Source organism: Mangifera indica, unplaced genomic scaffold (assembly GCF_011075055.1).
Source record: "Mangifera indica cultivar Alphonso unplaced genomic scaffold, CATAS_Mindica_2.1 Un_0002, whole genome shotgun sequence".
Taxonomy (NCBI): domain Eukaryota; kingdom Viridiplantae; phylum Streptophyta; class Magnoliopsida; order Sapindales; family Anacardiaceae; genus Mangifera; species Mangifera indica.
This window is the reverse complement of record NW_025401094.1, coordinates 1,080,635-1,097,780: the sequence shown is the minus strand read 5'-3', so window position 1 is coordinate 1,097,780 and position 17,146 is coordinate 1,080,635. Positions and strand designations below refer to the sequence as shown.

General features: G+C 29.5%; 2 protein-coding genes across 5 annotated transcripts; one reads left to right on the top strand and one right to left on the bottom strand.

Moving 5' to 3' along the window:
• The first annotated feature begins 3,556 nt into the window (after positions 1-3,556).
• Positions 3,557-7,978, top strand: LOC123205142 (pentatricopeptide repeat-containing protein CRP1, chloroplastic-like). 4 transcript variants are annotated; one of them, XR_006499797.1, is made up of 6 exons: positions 3,557-5,012; positions 5,721-5,873; positions 6,041-6,112; positions 6,271-6,373; positions 6,592-6,768; positions 6,843-7,978. XR_006499797.1 is itself a non-coding variant. In XM_044622011.1 (5 exons), coding segments are annotated over exons 1-5 (1,503 nt in total). In that variant the 5' UTR covers positions 3,557-3,839; the 3' UTR covers positions 6,490-6,608. The 4 variants fall into 4 exon arrangements, 3 of the variants coding, with proteins under 3 accessions (XP_044477946.1, XP_044477944.1, XP_044477947.1); XM_044622011.1 differs by lacking the exon at positions 6,843-7,978 and having other exon boundaries at positions 6,488-6,608; XM_044622009.1 differs by lacking the exons at positions 6,592-6,768; positions 6,843-7,978 and having other exon boundaries at positions 6,271-6,384.
• A 4,916-nt stretch (positions 7,979-12,894) lies between these two features.
• Positions 12,895-16,123, bottom strand: LOC123205144 (late embryogenesis abundant protein At5g17165-like). The gene is made up of 2 exons (XM_044622017.1): positions 15,913-16,123; positions 12,895-13,419 (listed from the first exon to the last, which is right to left on the bottom strand). Exons 1-2 carry the CDS (start codon positions 16,020-16,022, stop codon positions 13,140-13,142), a joined length of 390 nt encoding a protein of 129 aa, XP_044477952.1. The 5' UTR covers positions 16,023-16,123; the 3' UTR covers positions 12,895-13,139.
• Between the last annotated feature and the right edge of the window lie 1,023 nt (positions 16,124-17,146).

Genomic DNA, 17,146 nt, shown 5'->3' with positions numbered 1-17,146 from the left:
TTATATTCAAATTCACAGGGTTTTAAAAATTTGAATGCTTACTTGTCATCTAAATTTTATTAAAAAATTTCATTATATATAAAAATAAAATCATCATTTTAAAGATATTATTAAAAAAAATATTTAATTTTATTCTTTTATATATTATATCGTATATTAAAAACTTAATTTTTTATATCATGTATCGAATATCATATCATATCATATGATTTAATTTTTGTAAAATAAAATAATAAAAAATTCTAATTGACACATCATTATTTTTAAAAAATCATAAATACCTTCAAATCTGTCATTGAAGAATAATGATGAACAAGTTAAAATAATGTGTTGAGTTATAGTAGAATAATTATGAATGTTGTATTCAATTCAAGATTTTTAATCTTGAATAAAACATTAATTTTTCTGTCATTGAGGACAATTTATTCAAGAATTTTTTTGAAAAATCTATGTTTACCTAAATTATTTGAATCTCAAAAAATTATCCTGGAAGTTCAGTTTCATAAATATGGCTCTCATACTTTTTATGAAAAATTATGATTATTATTTGTTATAAGGTATATACAAAGAATTCCTTATAAATAGATGTCACGATCTATAATAATTGATATATCATCTATCATTACAGTAAAGTTTATCTTAAATTCAAATTCAATCGTTCTCATTAAAATCCAATCAAATTGTTTTAAATGTTTAATAAATATTTCTACCACATATATAAATTTTAATTATGAAATAATAACTTCATCAATCAGACTAATCAACCTATAATTCAACTTTTTTTGATCGGGTCAATCCGAATTTTAGAATATTGAATATAATGCCTACAAGAATATTGATTCGAAACCATTCAATGATGAGCTATATTATGTTTTTAAGGGTATAAATTAAAAGAATAATATTATATTTAAAATTATCACACAAGGTTATGTGTTTTAATTTGATGTGATGATTTAAAATTATGGATAAAATTAACTGATTAAAAATTGATTTCTCTAATATGTAAGGTTACATGCAAGTTTGTAGGAATAATTTGTTTAAAACTTTTACAGTATTTATCATTTATTTTCCTTTTCAAATCCAAATGATTTATTAATAATTTTTTATTCAAATAATAAATTAAAAAATACCATGCTATTTAATTTTTTTTTTAAAAATAAGTTTTAAGTTAAATATAGAATTTAATGCAATTCTTTAGTAGGTAATAAAAATCTAGGATATAGATTATAAGCTTAATGACATATTAAGGTAATATTCTTACACTACCTTATTTGATGATATGAGGACTAGGCAAATATGATACCAAATGTAGAGATAACAACGGGGAGAGAAGAGGTGGCAATGACTATCCTTGTCCTCATCTCTGTAAAGTGCGACATATCTTCGTTTTAATTATGGAGATTACGAAGAATCTCATTTTTAATTTGTTAAGAAATAATTTTCTCTCTATCTCCTCCTCTTACCCACCCCTTTTATCATCCCTCCACTAAATAATTAAAAGTGCAATGAATATCTTCATAAATTATATTGTTGATTAGGTATAGGGAGACAAGAATATATGGCAATGATAGGACATATTCATCCTCATTTTCGTTTTTGGGGATTGTTTTAATCTTTGTCTGTATCCTCAGTTCTACTTATATCAGGGAATCCTTCCTCGTATAGGATGAAAACCCAATTTTCATGGTCAAGTTATCATCTCTTACCAAATTAATCAATCAAGTTAGGTCTAAATATACAATTAAAAACTAAAAATAAATAGATATTGTATGTATATTAACTTTTAGTGAAATTATTTAATTTTTACAATAAACACATTGAAAAGGCAAAAATGATTTTAATAACCTTTAATATATATTAAAGATTAATAATACATTACCCTCAAACTTTCTTAAATATATTTTCACCCATATTTAAAAAAAAAAAAAAACCTTTAAAACCTAAAACAGTTTTCAATGATGGCTAGAATAGTGTGATTTTACCAAAATACACCATTTCAGTGCAATTCAATTGAAATCACATTGTCATGTCAATGTAATATTAGCTTGAATTATATCAAAATGATACAAATTCAGTCAAAATTGGACTAATATGATGTAATTTAAATAGAATCGCATCATTCAAGTATGATTTCAGGGTGATTTTGATACTATTATGACCCTAATTTTAATTATAATAAGTGTTATTACCAATTTGAAACTTGGTAGAGTTAGAGATAGGGTTTTAATTTATTTTTTTTCAATTAAAGATAGGGTTCAAATGATAAATTTTAAAGTTGGTTTAATAAAATGTGATTTATTAGTTGTTTAGGGGTTCAAGGGAGTGCTTGTTACATCAGTTGGCCAATAGTAATGTACCCTTTTTGCATTGATTTGGAACTTTGGTACAATATTTGGTCTATCCCTCCACAGTCTCTAACCAAAACATTATGCATTGCAAAGTGGGTTTGATTGTCTTGAATCAAATTTTGGGTATATTCTCTTTAAATTCAACGCCAAAAGACTATCATCTGCTCACATGATTGCTACCGAAAGATATGTTAGTGGCTCTAATATCAAATGATATGAAACATAGAAAACCCGTGCCTTAAAATCTAGTTATTGAAATTGTATAATCCAAAATCATATAAACCTTACACCGAAAGCCTATTCTTTTCAATATGAAATCTAAGTCTTATAGGTTGCATTTGAGATCGTAATTAGAACTAAGCTTTAATTATCTAGAAAATATAGAGACAAAATCAATTCTTTTGTTTTGTAGCTTATTTTTAGAGGATTACAATATTCATGTTAAAGGTTTTCTTTGATAGTGGATAGGTTTGAGGTGGTTTATAGATATTCCCAGGGCAATAGAAGATGTCAAAAACAAAGTTTATGCTATTGTAAATACCATAACCTCTTCTTTTCTCTTGACCGACAAAGGTTATGAGTCTGTTCAAATGCATGATGTTATATATGATTTTGTAATAGTTATTGCTCTTAGATACTACCATAAATTCATGGCAAATGTTGGAATTGGTCTAAAAGAGGCATGATTTCTTCATTGATTGTATTGTCACACTTGTTAAAGTTATCTGGAAATATTACATGATTTTTCAAGAACGAAGACCAACATGTCATCAACACTATTATATTTCAATAAAACTATATGTAATAATAGTATAAACTAATTCGTGTCTAAACGATAACATATATCATTATCCATATATCGATTAGTATTCGTCATTAATACACATAGTTTTATTTATTAGATTTTTCATTAAATCAATTCATCTTATTGTCAAATTCACCAGAGGTTTTGATGATGAGGGGTAAACATTTAATTAACCTTTTTTTATTACCGATCAAAGTTCATTATTCGAATTTCCTTTCTCAATAATATGTTGAGGTATCTTCACAAAAAAGAATGGGATGTAAGCTAAGGCTTTTTAAAAGTGGGGAAGTTTATGGATTCCCAAGTTAATTTCGAAACTTTTGGGAGCTCTTAGATAATTGCCATTCTTACAGAATGTATAATTACAATTTGGATAATGACTTCCAAGTCCTCGTTTTTTTTCACATACTGCACCTGCCATACACCACTGTTTGTTTCCCGACAAAACACGGGAAAAGCCAAGAAAATTCGAAGCCTCCACGCCTTTTTCGGCTCCAGTCTCCCTGTCCTCCAACAGGTTTATCGCTCTTACATTTTTCATCACGCTTGAATTGAACGGCTCGATCAAACAAAAGATAGTTCAAAATATGAACTCTATACTTCTAAGTAGTGTTTAACAGCAGCTTAAATATTTATTTCTTAAATTTTATCATTCTGGTGATAAAACCAAATTTAATTTGGAAACCATGTCGTTTTTGTCGCTTCATGGTGGTGCAAATCCTCTCATCTTGTTTTGCCCCAAATATAATGTGACATATAGGTTATTAAATTTTTCTTGTAATTATTCAATGAAAAGTTATGTTAAAGAGGTTAGGTTTAGTGTAAACAAGCAGAAGAATCTGAGTACTAAGTGCCCAAATGAGGAATTTTCGGGTGAGTCATACAACGAGTTGATTCAGAAATTCTGTAGTGTAGGGGATATTGACAAGGCTATGGCTCTTCTTGCTGAGTTGGAGGCTTTAGGGTTTCGTCCGAATTTGGTTTCTTATGAGGCATTGATTGAAGGCCTTGGGAGTGTCAGTAGGACTTTAGAAGCTGATGCGATTTTCCAAGAGATGATTTGGTTTGGGTTGAAGCCAAAAGTGTGGTTGTTTAACGCTTTGCTAAAAGGGTTTTTGAGGAAAGGCCTTTTAGGACTTACAGTTAGGGTTTTGGTGGTGATGGATGAAATGGGTGTGTGGAGGAATCGAGAGACTTTTGAGATTCTGTTGGATTATTATGTTAAGGCTGGTCGGTTGGAAGACACATGGTCGATAATCAATGAGATGAAGAGAAAGGGGTTTCGGTTGAATTCATTTGTGTATAGTAAGGTTATTGGCCTTTATAGGGACAATGGGATGTGGAAGAAAGCTATAGGCATTGTGGAGGAGATTAAGGAGAAGGGATTGTCACTAGATAGGCAGATTTATAATAGCATTATTGATACATTTGGAAAATATGGTGAATTGGTTGAGGCATTAGAAGTGTTTGAGAAAATGCAACAAGAAGGTATAAGGCCAGATATAATGACATGGAATTCTTTGATTCGGTGGCACTGTAAGGCAGGTGATATTGGTAAGGCTCTTGAGTTGTTCACTGAAATGCAAGAGCAACGGCTTTATCCTGATCCAAAAATTTTCATGACCATCATTAGCATTTTGGGAGAGCAAGGGAAGTGGGATGTGATAAAGAGGAATTTTGAGAATATGAAATACAGGGGGCATAAAGAAGTCGGAGCCATTTATGCAATTTTAGTTGACATTTATGGTCAGTATGGGAGATTTCATGATCCAGAAGAGTGCATATCTGCTCTGAAGTCAGAAGGTCTTCAACCATCTGCTACCATGTTTTGCATCTTAGCAAATGCTTATGCTCAGCAGGTAGAGTCTATTTCTCACTTTCTCTCTTTCTTAATTTTTTAAAGTCCCTATTACTATTTGTGTATCAAGTTTATGTTTTTGTATATTATATTTAGCTCCATTTATTTTAGTTTAAATATGGATGACATTATCTTCATGAGTAATAAGATCAGCAATGACCTTTATATATCATGGGATTGACCATAATGCTTGATATTCTGATGCATATTGAAGTGTATATAGCATTGGTAGTATTAGCCTGTGTTTATGAATTGACTAACCTATATTCTAGTGGAGCTTGTAAAATTATCCAAGAAATTGTCTTTTTATAATATACTGTCTGGAACAATCAACACAAATGTTGCTATTTGTGAAAGAAAGTTGTGTATTTCATGTTTTAAATGGGCTAAAAAACTTTGAGAACATTATCATAGAGGGTAAAGGAAAGAAGCATTGTCAAACTCGGTTGGCAACTAATAGCCCGCTGTTGATTTAATAGACAAGAACTTCACTTTAAAACTGATTTGATAATCAGCTGCACATAATTTTGGCTTCACTTTCAAGTTCCCTTATCTGGTTTATCTGTTACTGATAAAATAACCAAGAAACTCTGTTTAAATTTGATTTGATAGTGAGATGCAAGTAATTTTGCTTCACTTTCAAGTTCACCAGAGGATGTACTTTCAAGTTCACTAATTGAATGCATTAGTGAAACTGCTTTCAATGCAGGGATATTGTGAACAGACTGTTAAGGTGCTGCAGCTCATGGAACCAGAAGGAATTGAACCAAATTTGATAATGCTAAATGTGTTGATTAATGCATTTGGGATCGCTGGTAGACATATGGAAGCATTATCTATTTATCAACTTATAAAAGAAAGTGTAAGCCTTCTTAAACTTTTATCAGCAAGTGCATGATGCCCATAAATTTCTATGATATATACTATATTGCAAAATTAAGTTGGATTAAACTATTTTCTTTATGCAGTTCATTTTGACATATGCTCCTTAATACAGTTTCTGAAATGATGTTCTTGGTGTCATTGAAGGGTATTAGTCCTGACTTGGTGACATATAGTACACTTATGAAGGCATTTATACGAGCAAGGAAGTTTGATAAGGTGTTTACTGCCCTTGATTTGCTTCAAATTCTCCCTTCTCACATGACAGAAATGTTGAAAATAAGATTTTATAAAGTTAGGAGCTTCATTTGCTAACTAACTTCTGGTAAAGTAATTAAAAATTTATGATGGGAGATTTTCTTTTCTTGGTTGGCCAGGTGCCCGAAATATACAAAGAAATGGAATCTTCTGGATGCACCCCAGATAGAAAGGCTAGAGAGATGTTGCAAACAGCATTAATGGCCCTTCAACAGAGGCATTGTAAGTATTAGATGGATTGTATTTTGGGTTCATTCATTCTTACTTTAGTAGTATTTGATATAATTTTATTCCATGTGGTTCCTGATAGTTCTCTATATATGATAATCCTTTTAGGATTTCATATTGGTTTGCTGAAGCTGAATGAGCTCTATCCATCTCCTGGCTAAGCTTATAATTGGATGTCATGCTTTTCTAACCGTGTTTGGTTTATTTTCCAGAGCATGATGGCTTCACCTGATGGATGCTCTATTTCACATCTGAATCTTGGGCCTGCTACTTCACTGTAATCATAAGACTAAACAAGGTTGCCCGTGTGGCCAACATTTGGTCTTGGAATGTGATGAAATTTGATTTGGAGTGAATATACGACTGGGATCGGATGTATCATGGAGCAGGTAATTTAAGAGAATTCCCCTTCAGGCATGTTCCTTTTCCGGTCTAATGGTATATTGACTGTTAAATATTTTAGGTTTCTGTCTGGTTGAAGGCCCTCTCTTGACCAGCTCCTTAGATGTCTATGATATTTTGAAGTTGGGATTATAGAGTGTGGTGTGGGATTGCTGAAGTTACCGTCTTTGGAAAATTAACTCAGGAGATAAGGCTCATCGCTTAGCAAGTAAAGTATGTGTATAATAACAACATTTTTTATCAAGGTCATCTCTGAATAATTTTTTGCTTGGCTGGATGAATGATGGTTCTAAAAAGGTGAGACGGCCACATATTTTCACGGTCGTTTGGTGTTGATATGCATGAATAGAATGTTGAGTATTCTTGACAGTCCTACGGTGGAGGATAAGACTTTATATTACTTGTGACTTACTTCATATATTCCAACTGGCAAAAGCACTGAGGGGAAGCATTTCGAAGAAAATAGTGCTTTTATGATCTGAACTTGAATTTGCAAGGAAGTTGAAGAATTTTTCATTTTAGATTGAAATATTGCGCATGACTGAGTAATAATGCTGTAATTTTGGTACTTCCCTTGTACTATTTCCGGCTTCGCACTGTATTGTAAATCAGCTTTTTATGTGCTAGATTAATGTGTGTTAAAAATTGGAGGCTCGACATTCTTATAGAGTGCCATGATGAAACTAAGTGTAGATGGAGTCGGACGATAAATTAGCAAAGTGTAGATGAAACTGAATTATATGGAAAATGTTCATAAGCATAAGAGGTGGTGCCACTTCTAGGAGAAGAGCAGAATTTGTGAGTAAAATCTTCACTGCACTGGATAATGGATCTTAAAGAAGCTACAGAATGTGTCGGATAATCTTTTGTGCCATAATCTGACAGTTTATGAGGCTGTAGATCTAAAATACAAGCTGGAAGCTTTCAGTTGAGTTCAACCTGAAATATGAAGTTCTCTATGGTAAATGAAGAAAGTGTTTGAGAGAGGTTACTTGAAGGCTCCTGGACTGAAGTGGGCTTAGGTATGTTTAACCTTCGCATTTGTAATCTTTTAGGGATTTATGCACGGATTGTTATGTCATTTTCCATAACATGGCCTATATTATACACTTGAGTAGTCCCACGTGTTATTTCATCAAATAATAGTTAATGTATATGTTTATATTATATCAGTAGAGGAATTTTGCAGTCTGTTAACTAGGTTCATTCATTCCTGAACATCATTATTGCCTCTTATCTCAATGCTTCGACTTTAAAAGGCTGAATTTTTGGGAGATTTAAGTAATCTAATATCGTGCAATTTTCGTCAAGTTATATTATTTATGACCCTTCATCAACAAAAGGAATATGTCCATGATTGTTTCACTAACATTTTGGTCTATTAGTCTAATCCATTGTCAAGATATTGTCTATTTTGAATATAGAGTCTATCAGTGGTTTTTTTAGAGTTTACAACTCAAAACGTATTTCGACAGTTTAAGAGCTTATTGGTTATTTAACTTGACTTGTCTTATCATCCCCAAGTGACATAGAATATTCGTACATACCTAACATCTCTAACGTGTTTTGTCGATGTGGAATTTATTTAGAGATATTTTATTTCACCCCTTTTATGAGACTCAACATTGTCGCTGAGGTTTGCACCACTGTCCCTCAAGTGAACACACGAAGTGAATCTGATTCCATTTGTAATATTTTGGTCCAATATGTCATTCACTATAAAAATATTATATATTTTAGACACACGGTCTATCATGAGTTTGCTTTTAAAATTTGTAACCTAAAACTCATTTTGACAATTTAGGAACTCATAAACTATTTAACCAATCTTGTTTTATCATGCCCAAGCAATGTAAAATACTCATATATACTTGATATCTCATGTGTTTTATCAATATGAGATTTGTTTAAGGATGGTATATCCTCTTTTTTATTTTATTATATCATCTGTGTTTGCTTTAAAGATTCGGATCCGATTTCGTAGAAAAGATGGTTGTGTTTTTTGCCAGAAAATCAACAGGAATAAATTCGAAATCTAAAAGAAGTTGTTCTTTCTTCAACTTCAGAAGCTCATTATTAGACTCTGTTTGTTAAGGAAACCATGTGAATAAACCATTGAAGGCCACTTTGCTCTCCACTCATTTAAAGTTTAGAAAAATAGAATAAATTCATGCTGACCATCTTTCTTTCTGCTTAGTATTGAGTTTCTGCAAATGCAATGACCAGTGAGATGATAAAGCTGATTCCTGATTCTATCATTATTAGGCCCTCTTTTTAATAGAAGCCATGGGAATAATCTATTGAAAACTAATTTTTGCTTTCCATGACTGGCCCTCATTTAAGCTCAGAGAAATGGTATAAATTCTTGTTGAACATCTTGCTTTATGCTGAGTATGCTGATGCTGATGCTGATATGCCTTGTAGTTGTTTAGTAATATCACTTGAGATTCCTGATTGTATTTTGAAATTGTCTTATACATTGTGTCAGTTCTCAAATGTAGCTTATTAAAGAATGGTTTTAAGGAATAATCCTATCTGTACATACACAATTTTTCTTTTCATATTCATCTTTGAAATATTAAATATTGCTCATGATCACTTGTTTAGTGTTGTCCACCCAAAAGTGGATATGCCCACTCAAAAGTGGGGATGTCAATTCCAGCCAAATTTAGAGGCTCAAACCCTCTTTTAACTCTCATGAGTAAAAGATTTTTGATAATAGAGACGAAAAAATCTTCACAATCAGGATGAAGATATATTTATCTAGTCTTTATCCTTATCTTTATCGTTATTCTTACCGTCGTTTTTATTCTTTTATATTTATATATTTATTTAAAATATTAATATATATTTATAATTTTAAAGTATTTATGTTTTTTAAATTTATTTAAATTTTTATTGTGAATATTAAAATAGTTAATATATAATATTTGTAATATTTAAAATAATAAATCAGTTTTAATTTTATTATTTAATATATTAATATTATATTTAAAAAGTAAAAAAAAAAATTACAAATATGAAAAAACGATTTTCTTTAAAAAACATAAAAAGTTTTTATTATTTCCATAAAAAGAATGGAAATTGATATTCATTTTTCACCATCCTTCATTATCATTTCTACTCAAAATAGCGATTTAATAGACAAACTGATGTGACAGATTTGACCATGCAATCATACCGATAATATTAATATAATATTATTAGAATTTTAAATTGTTTTAATCTCATCTTCAGTGTATGGTGAATTTGACTGAAACGGAAATTTGATAAATTCAAAGATTTTTTTAACGTCCCTGTCAAAAGATGTACTCACTCTACACTTTACCCTCTGTTAACTTGTTTGTTGCCCTCAACCGAAACACTTTCTACAGTATTACACAATATGTATAAAAAATGAAAGAATATAATTATTTATAAATATAGGATTATTTTATTTTTATTATTAAAGTTTTTAAATATATGATAATTAAATATATATTATATTAAATATTAAAAATCTAATTTTATATATTATATATCAAATATTATATCTTATCGTATGATATAATTTAAAAAAATAATAATAATAATAATAAATACGTTATCATTTTAAAAAAATCACAAACATATGTAAAAATTCAAATTTTTTCATATATAATTCTACTATATTATTATTCTCCCTAAAAATACATCATTCTGTATCAATAATATATATCATATCATAAGATATATAATATATTATATAATATGTTTATAATATTATATTAATTATAATATATTTTATAATATATATATTTTTTATTTATATTAAATTGCACTATAAAATATATATCATGCATCAATTATACATAATGACACATAATTGCCTTACAGATAATGGCAAGCTAGAGAACCAAATATATATTTTATTTTTTATTACTAAAGTTTTTAAATATATGATAATTAAATATATATTATATGAAATATTAGAAATATAATTTTATATATCATATATTAAATATTATATCCTACCGTATGGTATAATTTTAAAATAATAAAATATATAATTTTATATCAATAAAATATATTATATTATAAGATATATTTAGTATTATATAATATATTTATTATAACATATTAATTATAATATATTTATAATATATATTTTTTTATCTATATTATATTATATTATAAAATATATATTATATATCAGTTATACATAATGACACATAATATAGCTTATTAAAGAATGGTTTTAAGGAATAATCCTATCTATATATAGACAATTTTTCTTTTCATATTCATCTTTGCAATATTAAATATTGCTCATGATCACTTATTTAGTGTTGTCCACCCAAAAGTGGATATGCCCACTCAAAAGTGGGGATGTCAGTTCCAGCCAAATTTTGACACTCTAACCCTCTTTACCTTAACAAAGGGGAGAATTTTTTATTAAAAGAAAAAAATAGTAAAAGATAAAGATGAAAAAATCACTATAATTAAAGATGAAGATATATTTATTCAATCTTTATTTTTATTCTCATTTTTATCTTTATATATTTTTATTTTCTTATATTAATGTATTTATTTAAAATATTAATATATCTTTATAATTTTAGAGTATTTATATTTTTTAAATTTATTCAAGATTTTATTTAGCATATTAAAATAGTTAATATATGATATTTATAATATTTAAAATAATAAATCAATTTTAATTTTATTTAATATATTAATATTATATTTAAAAGGGTACAAATATGAAAAAACGATTTTTCTTTAAAAAACATAAAAAATTTGTATTATTTCCACAAAAAGGATGGAAATTGATGTTCATTTTTCACCTTCCCCCATTGTCATCTCTACTCAAAAGAGCGACTTAATAGATAAATTGATGTGACAGATTTGACCATTCAATCATACCGATAATATTAATATAATATGATTAGAATTTTAAATTGTTTTAAACTCGTCTTGAATTTGACTGAAACAGAAATTTGATAAATTCAAGATTTTTTCAGTGTTGCATGCCTGTCAAAAGATGTACTCTCTCTACATTTTACCCTCTGTTAGCTTGTTTGTTGCCCTCAACCAAAACACTTTGTACAATATTACACAATACGTATAAAAAATGGGAGAATATAATTATTTATAAATATAGTATTATTTTATTTTTTATTACTAAAGTTTTCAAATATATGATAATTAATTATGTATTATATTGAATATTAAAAATCTAATTTTATATATTATATATCAAATATTATATCATATCATATGATATAATTTTTAAAAAGTATAATAATAAAAAATACATTATGATTTAAAAAAAAACCATAAACATTTATAAAAATTTAAATTTTTTCATATATATTTCTATTATATTATTATTATTTTTAAAAATATATTATTTTATATCGATAATATATATCGTATCATAAAATATATATATCGTATTATATAATATGTTTATTATATCATATTAATTATAATATACCTTATAATATATATATTTTTTATCTATATTATATCGTATTATAAAATATATATTATGTATCAATTACACATAATGACACATAATTGCCTTAGAGATAATGGCAAGCTAAAGAACCAACCAAGCCAATCCTATCTTCCATTCAGTTGCTACCATATTCATCACATCACCTTTAATTATGATGAACATGGTGGTGGTGGCCTGCCCTATGATAACTACTGATTTTAAGTTTTTGGACCTTGCCATAAAAAGCCATTCAAAATTTTGGAAACTTTAATTATTCCGAGCTATTCAAACGCGTGAATTCTAGTGATAAATTAAGTTCTTTTTGCTATTGGCTCTTGTTTGGAAGATATTTACTTTGATATGATACCTTTAATTTGTTGTTATATTTATGTCACAATAAAATCAACATCATACCTTAAATTTCATGAGCATATAATGTCACCCAAAAATTGGCTTAGTACCGAAAATATCCCTAGATAAGTTTAGAGTAAGATTCAATCTAGATCAAGCTCAAAGATATTTCGAAATCCCCTAAACTACTCTCCTTAAGAAATCCCAAATTTCTAGTCAAATGTAAAGTGCTACAAGGAATTTGGTTCAATGTCCATAGAATTGATAGCATAAATAAGGAAATTAAAAGAAGCACTAGAAATATTAATAACCCAAATATTATCACAATAACAAAGTATTTTACATAGCTTGGAAACATAGTCCACAAGCATAGATGCATTATTCTCTAGATAATACAATACCAACTTCATCCAAATATTATAAGTTTGCATATATATAGAGCATTAACCAGTTTTTTGCTATTGCAATTCTATTATTATTATCACAAACAACTTATTTTTACTTATCTGAGCAGAGAGCTCCTCTCCTCAGCTTCAGCAGTAGTCCTTACTGTTGGAGGGGCTTCTCCAAGTCCTCGAGACTTGTGGGGCGAAACCAGGCTTTCTCTTCGAGCACAGACTCGTCAGAACCATTTGCAGGCGAGGTATGGTATTCGGGTTCCCTGCCTGCACCAGGGGAATTCTCGACTGCAGGTCCAAATATTCCAGTTTTTGGATGTGGTGCCCAGTATTTTTCAGATGGGGAATCAATCACATCGTCCGGGACTACGGCCGGACCAACCTGTTCTTCGATGTTCTTGTCATACACAGAAGAGTGTGCAGCCCTCCTGCATAGATTATCAAGGTTTTTTGAATCAAAAACAACTTAATGAATAGTAGAAGTTTATTTCAAAGAAATTTCTATAAAAGCACCAAATGCTTTTTCAATAGAACACTAGCCTTTGTCACTTTCACCCAAAAAGTATTGTTTAAATAACCACTACCACTAGAAGTAGCAAGTGCATTCTGGAGAGCACTTTACATTATCTATGCCAATCAAAACAAATACGACTTTAAACACTTTCCATATCATCTAACCAATCTAACATCCAAAAGATCACATCATGCTAATAGGAAATTTAGACGCAAATTTAAGTAAATAGTATATCCCATAACATGCTTAGAATCAGTTGAGATTAGGGGGAGACTTCTTAAAGGGCAAGTGGGGGCTGGTTGACCCCACCAAAAAAATTTTTAATTGACTTCAGTTTTCTGTTTTGGTAAGGCTATATTAATGTTTCCAGATTTGACCTACTCACTTAATTAATCTGATATGAGATATTTTATATGAAACTTAGACATGATTAATGATAATAAATACAATCTTCATCTTATATATAAGTGTGCCACTATTTAAAACATTAATGAAATATGATATATGCTCTTCAAGTACATAAATAAAAGGCATTGGATTAGGTGCAGAGCATGTGCCAAAGCCGCTGCCTAGTGCCTACCAACACAGGGGTGGTAGCTAAAGCACGTGAGGAGTGAATGACTCAAACAGATAAGTACTCACAAACCAAATTAATTATTTTATTATTTTAATACATGGACACACATTTCCCACTCCAGTTCATACTTCTTAATCTTATCATGAAAGAGACTCCACCCACTTATTTATCATTTAATTAATCTCCGATTGACCTTATGATTTATTCGAGGAAAGGTGGCAACTTGTGCACACATAACTAGCCTTCAAAAAGTTTCAATACAGAATATCCAACTTGTTGAGCCCGAGAAATTGAATAATGAACTGATTTTTGGTGGGTTTGCTGGACACGGCAGGCAGACTATGACCATCTAACAGAGGAGAATTATTATAAGTATAATATAGAGTACAAATCAACAGTAAATCTACATGAACTTAAAAAATATATCCAGCATAAAATGATGTAGAGTTAGATCTAAAATTTAAAAACCTAACAAAAATTGACAGTGTTTTGTTTGTGTTATTTTAGATTGGTGTTATACACAAATCAGAATGAATCAATTCAAATATTGAATACACGAATTTCTCTAGAGGTCAGCTACGCATAGAGTTTTTCTCAAGTAATTTTCTATAATAATTCAAAATTAGATCGAATATATATTTATATTTTTTTTAATTAATTTTTCTTAAATCTAGAATAAGTTTTTTCAAAATTTTCTAAAGATTTTCTTCAATCCTTTTATACTTAAAAATAAAATAAGAAAATTGCATTCAAAATCATAAATCAAACCCATTGTTCTGACCAAAATTCAAAGTTTCGTTTCTCTACCTAAAAAATGAGACAAAGACCTAATACCGTAGAATATTACTAGGGAAAATTTTGATTCAGTCTGTATTTGAATAAGCCTTAGCTTAGGATTAGCTAAAATTTAAAAAAAAAAAGTTTAAAATCAATTTAAATCAAAAAATAAATTTAAAATCAATAAATTAGTGCTCAAACTCAACTCAAAATTAATTTTATTTTAGATTTAATCTAATCTATTTAAATCCGAATATTTGAAAGTTCAAATTTAACTTATTCGTTCAAATCTTGAATTTAATCTGGTTCAATACCGATGGTTATATTGTCCCGAACAAAGACAAAGGTTCAGAAGAAAGATTACAGGTCATAATTCCAAAAATACCCCTATTTGGACAGATGTCAAGCCATCACTGGCCCACTTTAATCTGTCCTTATCTGTAAAGTCCCTGTGTCGGAAATTATTCATTAAAGCTGGATTTCAACTACCTCTTCCGTGGAGCAACAACATCAGAAAATTTTTTCCGAAAATCAAATAAATATTTTACAAAAACAAGAAATAATTTGATAACACTGCTTAAACAATTAATTAAAATTGGTGAATTCAGCTCATGATCTCTGATCAACTGAATCTGATTTTAGAAAAGAATAGAGATCTCTAGAATTTTTTTGATAAATGAACAATTTTAGAAATATTTACAATAAAAAATCAATGAAATTTTTACCGACTATCAAAAATGAAAATAATTCTCAATAAATTCAAATCCAAAATCACTCAAATTTAACTGCATGAAGAAAGTCAAACCAAACAGAAAATATAAATCGTCAATACAGCAAAAGGCTCAAAAAATTCCTTGAAAAATCACACAAATATTGATTCATTTATTAAGCTAAAACAACACTAAATTTCACAAAGAGAAGCAACAATCGTCCATTAATCCTAAATCAGGAAGCAAAACACCGATAAAGACAATTAAGTAAGATTCTCAAATTAATCGACGCAGGCGAAATGATGATGACGAAGTGGAAGAAGAACAAGAAGAAGAAACGAACCTAGAGGCGCGAGTGAAGGCGGAGTGAGCTGGATCGCGCGTGAAGAAGTGGTTAGCGACACGCTTCCCTAAGTTGGCGATCTCCCGAGAGCTCTTCGAATTGGCGGCCATACAAAAAACACAACAAAGAGAAAATTTCACAGGAAGAAGACGGTTTGATAGCTCTAGCTTTTAGCTGCAGCTTTGCTGAGTAAGGAGAAAGCTCGTACCTGTCATCTTCTTTATACCTACAAATTTCAGAATATTTTATTTAAAACCCAAAAAAGAGGAAAAGAATAATAATTGGTGCGTCGTTTTGTTCTGTCCGACCGGTTGACAAACTCTTATCCAGTCCCTCACATTTTGTTGAATTATCTTGATTCTTGTTACAATTTTTTTGTACAGTTTTGTTTCCTAGTAGTAACATATCCTATGGATTGATATCAAGCGCAAGGTTGGGCTAGCTCGAGAGTTTGATGTAGGCTTGAACCACATGATTTCTCCTTAAACAGTTCAAGTGTGTCCCAACTTAAGTTAAGTTTAACTCAAATTTAGCTCGACATAAGTCAACTCGAGTTTGGTTGTAGTCTGTTAGTACCGAATTATATTTGAATTGAGCTCAATTCATTATTCTAATTAATTCAAAATCAATCAAATGATATTTTTTTGATTTATATTGGTCAAACAATAATAATTGGATGTGTATTAATTAAAATAACATCGTTTAAAAAAATTTAAATAAGGTTCTTTCAGGCTCCCAAGCATTGCAAGCCAAACACCCTACAAACTCATGCTTAAGCTTGATAATACGAGACCCCTTAGGCTCGAGCTCAAGCTTGCCTAAATCGAGCTTATTTTAATCTCGATCAAGTCAAGCATACAATCAAGCTTGACCTAACTCGATTTGAATTCATTCTTATTTTATTAATGTACAAACAAAAAACCGATTTAGGTTTTTAGTTTTAAGTAAGGGTGGATTGAAACTTAGTCAAACTCAAACAGTGGCTAAATCGAGCTCGGATCGAATCTAAAATAATTAGTTCAAGATCAAGCTTAGCTCATCCAAATTGTTAAACAAAAAAAGATGAATCATCGGAGAAGAAAAAGAATCGCCAAAGAAGAAGAAAAATTGTTGGCAAGACAAACTTCAATGCAATGATGTCAACGAGACAAGATGGTTCGAACTAAACTAATTTTGAGCTAAAATTTTCTCAATTTGAATTCGTCTTGTTCGATTCGAGCTTGAGTAACTTCAA